The sequence below is a fragment of the Vicia villosa genome, linkage group LG2 (genome assembly GCF_029867415.1).
Source record: "Vicia villosa cultivar HV-30 ecotype Madison, WI linkage group LG2, Vvil1.0, whole genome shotgun sequence".
NCBI lineage: Eukaryota > Viridiplantae > Streptophyta > Magnoliopsida > Fabales > Fabaceae > Vicia > Vicia villosa.
The window spans coordinates 227,818,430-227,824,260 of NC_081181.1; the positions used below are offsets into that span (position 1 = coordinate 227,818,430).

The 5,831-nt window shown below is 32.9% G+C and overlaps 1 protein-coding gene and 1 long non-coding RNA gene across 2 annotated transcripts; both read left to right on the forward strand.

The window, feature by feature from the left end:
• Positions 1–1,096: 1,096 nt before the first annotated feature.
• On the forward strand, positions 1,097–2,971 carry LOC131648398 (uncharacterized). The gene is made up of 3 exons (XR_009298131.1): positions 1,097–1,282; positions 1,406–1,557; positions 1,772–2,971. It is a non-coding gene; the product is annotated as an uncharacterized LOC131648398 (long non-coding RNA).
• Positions 2,972–4,064: 1,093 nt separating this feature from the next.
• On the forward strand, positions 4,065–5,532 carry LOC131648399 (mitochondrial arginine transporter BAC2-like). Its single transcript, XM_058918164.1, has 2 exons — positions 4,065–4,477; positions 4,772–5,532. Exons 1-2 carry the CDS (start codon positions 4,241–4,243, stop codon positions 5,426–5,428), a joined length of 894 nt encoding a protein of 297 aa, XP_058774147.1. The 5' UTR covers positions 4,065–4,240; the 3' UTR covers positions 5,429–5,532.
• The last annotated feature ends 299 nt before the right edge of the window (positions 5,533–5,831 follow it).

Genomic DNA, 5,831 nt, shown 5'->3' on the forward strand with positions numbered 1-5,831 from the left:
AAGACTCGAAGGTATGAGAGTAAACTTTGGATGCATTCTTGCCCGCATATCCTCAACAAGTTGTTCCTTCATACATTCTTTCCTCCTAAAGGACAAAATCGGGGTCTTCCTATATTTAATTATCATCCACCATGAATGTATGAAGACTTCGTCTTCTTTCATATTGAGGCGAAAAGTAATTAAATAGGGACAGTTGTCATACCCCAATTTTGTCCGGATCTTTTACCATTATATTTTTTTTGTTCCATTTCATTTTGAATAAATGAGATAGCACAACTGGTAAAAGCTTCACTGTAAGGCTTTTCAATTTCAAATTCAAATCATCTGTAAAAGCTACACAAAATCTCCTTATCTCCTCTATTAGCATTAAACCATGATAATTTCTTAGTACATTCATATGCTTTTTTAGAGGTTTTGGCGAAAAATCTAAAATACCTCCAGACTTCGGATGTGCATATCCGAACGAATCAAATTTTAGTTTTGTAGGGGTTCTTTCGGATATGTATATCGAAATAACACAATAACTCAATATTGAAATATTTCTGATATCCACATCCGAAATAACCTCAAATTTCGTTTCATTTTATTTTGTAAAAATATTTATTTATAATATAGTTATTTTATTTAATTAATAAATTTATTTATTTTGAAAAAATATTTGATCTTATTTTGAAAAGATTTTATAAATGATCCTTATAGTTTATAAATTATTCATGATTTTTTTTTTAAAAAAAATTAACGTGTTGTCTATTTATTTAATATTAAATGTTCTATTTTAATATTATTAATTATTAATAATATTCAAATTTTAATTATAATATAAATATTTTTTTAATATAATAAAAACATAAAAAAATTTAATAAGAAATGTCCGTTTTATTTCTCCAAATAAAAGTGTCATCTAAATTAAATTTAACTTTTAAAGTTATAATTAAAAAATACTTCTTATATATTTTATCCAAAAATTGTTCATAATTTTAAATAAATAGAAAATAATAATTACGTAATTCATTATTTAATTTCATATCATATATTTACTTTAACATTTAAATATCTTTTCAAAATAAAATCTCAGTAAAAAAAGGTTGCAGCAACAACTAAAAAAAAAAAAGCAAACTCAACGGAAATCCTACGAAAAACACTGTGACGTGAATCCTTCAGCGCACCTCCGTCAGCTTCGAACCGCCGCGTTACCATCATCATCGGCAACGAGAAAAGCTGCCCGCCACCGACATCAGTTACGGAATCTGCTACCGGAAAATTGGTACATATTCCACCATAGGTAAATAATTCAATTTGAATGTGAACTTTGGGTGTAGTTATTAGACAAAATTGACACCTCTACATTATTATTATATACTCTAGTCTTATTTCTCATTTTGATTCCTACTTTTATTTGTCACAGTTTTTTTAGCATGGATGAGATTGGCTGCAGGTGAGGATGGCGCCAATTTGAACACGATGATGATTCTGACGATCATTCATTACCATTTGCGTGTTTCATTTGTAGAAATCCATTTGTGGATCCTGTCTCAACCTAGTGCAAACACTACTTCTGTGAGCATTGTTGCAATTAAGTTTCAATTTTAACAGTTTCAAGTTATTTAGTAATGCTTAATTTCTCCGCCCTTTAATTATGTCTAACTTTCTTGTTTAAGTGTAGCTCATTTTAATTCTATAAAGTCGAGTCTCTAACTTTTCTAATCATCTTGTAGACTATAGCCTAAGATTCTTAATGGTTGTTCATCATATTTCCAATGTTGTTTAGCAGTGTAGGGACTAAAGATGAAGGAAAGAACTTAAAAGCTTGGACACTAATGCCAAACATTCTTGTATGGGTCATGCTCAAGAAATGCATATATTCTCTTCCCTTGATACTCTGCTAACTCTGCTAACTCATGTATAAACTCAAAATTTTAACCTTTTCCCACATTTGAACTTAAAAGCTTGCTGCTACACCATCCACCATTTACTGATTGCTTCAACTTATTCTCTCAGTTGTCATACAATTTTTGTTGAATGGCATGTGAAGATGGGATGGGGGGTTTCTATATATGGCTGTTGCAAGTTATATGCCTCCTAGGTCTTCTTGTTCTTGGCCTATGGCTATCCTTACGATCAAATAACCCCTCCTTCTCCATCATGTTAGTCTCCGTAGATCATCTATCGGATCAAAATGACACAATCTTTTATACCCTTGAAATCGATAATCCAAACAAACACTCCAGCATTTACTATGACGACATAAACATAATATGAGGATAAAACTGAGCGGGGGGAAAGAGTAGGGTGGATATACGGTTCAGTCACAGAAGATGTTGTGACTGGTTACAGAATGCACAATAGAGGGTGGAGATCAGTTTACTGTTTGACAAAAAGAGATGTATTTAGAGGAACAGCTCCAATCAATTTAACAGACAGGCTACACTAAGTGCTTCGTTGGGCAACAGGGTCCGTCGAAATCTTCTTCTCAAGAAGCAACGCGTTATTGGCGATTCCTAGAATGAAATTCTTGCAAAGGGTAGCATATTTCGATGTTGGAATGTACCCTTTCACTTCAATGTTTCTGATTGTGTATTGCTTTCTACCTGCATTGTCCTTATTATCAGGACAGTTTATAGTCCAATCTCTCAGTGTAACTTTTCTAGTGTTCTTGCTTGGGTTTATATTCAGCCTCCTGCTGGTGGAAGACCACAAGATTTCATGAATTTTCAGCTCCTTTGATTAGTTTGAAAAAGGTGATGAAATTTCTCTACTTCATCTTGCATCTGTATTTGTCTATGTTGTAATATTTTGGGTATATTTGACTTTCTGTTATTGTGTGACACTATCAATACATATAGTTGGTGCTGTAGTTGTTAATCTCATATGACTAAGATGATAATATTTTCAGTTCCCTTGATTAGTTGTGTGACACTATCCATTCTACTATGTTGTTTATCACTATTATTACTGGATTTCATTCTTGATAGAGTTTTTCTTTCATTTTGTGTCTAATATGAGATGGTATTTTTGTTTTCATCCCAAACTAGCTTTGTAAAAAGAGCAAAATATAGTATGAGTGATGAGAAGTCATTGAATATGTTAGTCTATTTTTCTTTATCAAGAAAGACAGCTCATACAGCTTATAGAATTTTAATTTTAAGCTTAAATTACAATGACTCCAGAGCCATCAGAAACTAAAATCATCACCATATATACTTGATCTTGAACCCTTGAACATCTCTTGTCGTTAGATATAATCAGACGACTCCCCGCGTCGCATGCTGAATTAGACGGGGAGATTTCAACACATGACATATATAAGCATCACCACGTGCTGATTACAAATATTATCTCATTCCAAAACCTATATTTTTGAATTTTCATTGAAATAAACGTTGAAGTGTTAACTTTAATCATTCTCTTCACTTTGTTTTATCGAAAACTCTCGCCGCCGCACTAGAAGAACTCGTTACTTTATCACACATATTTTTTGTTCCACTTTGGAACTATGTATATATACCTAGAAAAGTTTGTCTTTCATAATCATATTTGTGTGTAGGGCTATTTTTGACCTCTGGATCTGAAAATTGGACCGGAAATCGGACCGGTGGAACCGGACTAATGGACCGGCTGAAATGTTACTCAGTCTGGAAATGGATAATTTTTTTATCCGATACCAAAAATGGATATTATATTGGATACTTTTGTCGGATAACCGAAGTAACGGTCCGGTACAGATTTAACCAATTACTATTTCGGTCTGATTCTCGAGATAGCAAATATTCAGACCGAACCGGACTGATAACAGCCCTATTTGTGTGTATGTTAACACTATTTCAAGTGGTATTATTATACAACTTAAATATTAAATTTGTATAGCCGAATGAAAAAAATTTCAGCCAAGTAATGCTAAAGCCTACATGTAACACTAAGTCTTCATTACAACTCGAATTGTGCCGGCAAACATATGAATTTTTCGAGAGAGAAATTACTATGTTGTACTAATATAGTACTAAAGGACCAATGAAACTGATATCACACAACCTCCCTAATTAATTCTAGTGGAGTACTAGTACACATCAATCACAACAGAAATGCATCCTCTCCCCACTTTTCAGTTTCTTACGTTTCGGTTTCTCTTTCTTTTTCCATGTTTTAAAAGATAAAGTTTGAAAAAATTACACTTCAATTATTTGAGTTTTGTAATTGACAAGTAAATATAAGGTGTGGTTGGCTTTCTTTTTTATGTGTGAAAATGGAGTTTTGGACAGAATATGTTATGAAGAACAATGTGGGAAGAGAGTTTGTGGCCGGTGGAATCGGAGGCACGGCAGGTATCATATCGAGTTATCCGTTCGATACTCTTCGTGTCATGCAACAACAGTCCGGAAAAGCTTCTGCTGTTGGCATCTTTAGAAATTTGTTGTCCAAGGAAGGACCTTTTGCTCTCTATCGTGGCATGGCGGTTCCTTTGGCTTCTGTTGGTTTTCAGGTTAGAAGTATTGCATCTATTAATAAATTAATAGTGATTAGAAGTTTTGTAATTCAATTTGGACTTGATCTTTCTGTCCAAGACCTTTATCAGAAATAATATGGAATACTTCTAATTCATCATAAATATATCTTTGTGTAGTAATAAATAAATAGGGTTATAAGCAAGGTCGGGAAGATCGATAATTAGAGGATAACAAGATCTCGTAGAACATTACATTGTAGTATAACTATATTATCTAATATAAAATGTAATATGTGACCATCTAATAAACTATTGCGTTTTTTTATGCAGAATGCTATGATTTTTCAAAGTTATACCATTTTTACGAGGATTTGTAGTTCTTCTATTTCTTCTAATGGACCTCATTCGCTTGTGAATGTTGCTTTAGGAGGACTCGGTGCAGGTGCTCTCCAAAGCATATTGATGTGTCCCGTTGAGTTAGTTAAAATTCGCATTCAACTTCAAAAAAATATTGACAATTTTTCAGAAAACAAAAAGAGCACTTCTTTGATCTTGGCTAAGAACATTTGGAAAAATGAGGGTCTTTGTGGCATTTATCGAGGATTTGGCATCACTGTTCTTAGAGATGCACCTGCTCATGCCTTCTACTTTGGAGCATATGAGTACATGAGGGAAAAACTCCACCCTGGTTGTAGAGAAAGTTGTCAAGAAAGTGTGTATACTATGTTCATAGCAGGAGGAGTAGCAGGGATAGCGAGTTGGATTTTTAACTACCCTACAGATGTTATAAAGACTAGGTTGCAAGCTCAAACATCATCTTCCATGAAATACAAAGGTATCTTGGATTGCACGTTAAAGATAATCAAAGAAGAAGGTTCGATTGTGTTATGGCGGGGTTTAGGAGCAACAGTTGTTAGAGCATTTGTTATGAATAGTGCTATATTTCCTGCTTATCAAGTCGCTTTAAGGTGTTTAGCCAACAATTAAAATATTAATAAAATATATAAAAGTTACTCCTGAGGAGAAAATAAAGAACCAAGAATGTAATGAAAAATCAACAAGAAGAAATGACTTATTGCCTTAATTTTCATTAATTTTTTAAAGGAATTTATAATACTATCTTTTTGTGACTATCATATTATTAAGAAAAATACTTGAATAATGAAATAAACATGATAATAGTGTGTATTATTTTATTATGCATAGTAGAATTAAGTATACGGGTTGATATGTCTCGTTTAACTTGCTCTTCATATACCTTTGGGTTGTGTGGGTTGATATGTCTCGTTTAACTTGCTCTTCATATACCTTTGGGTTGTGTTAAATGGATCAGATTGGCCATTCCACAAATAATAACATATTAAGGAATTTCTTAGGGTTGAAAAATACT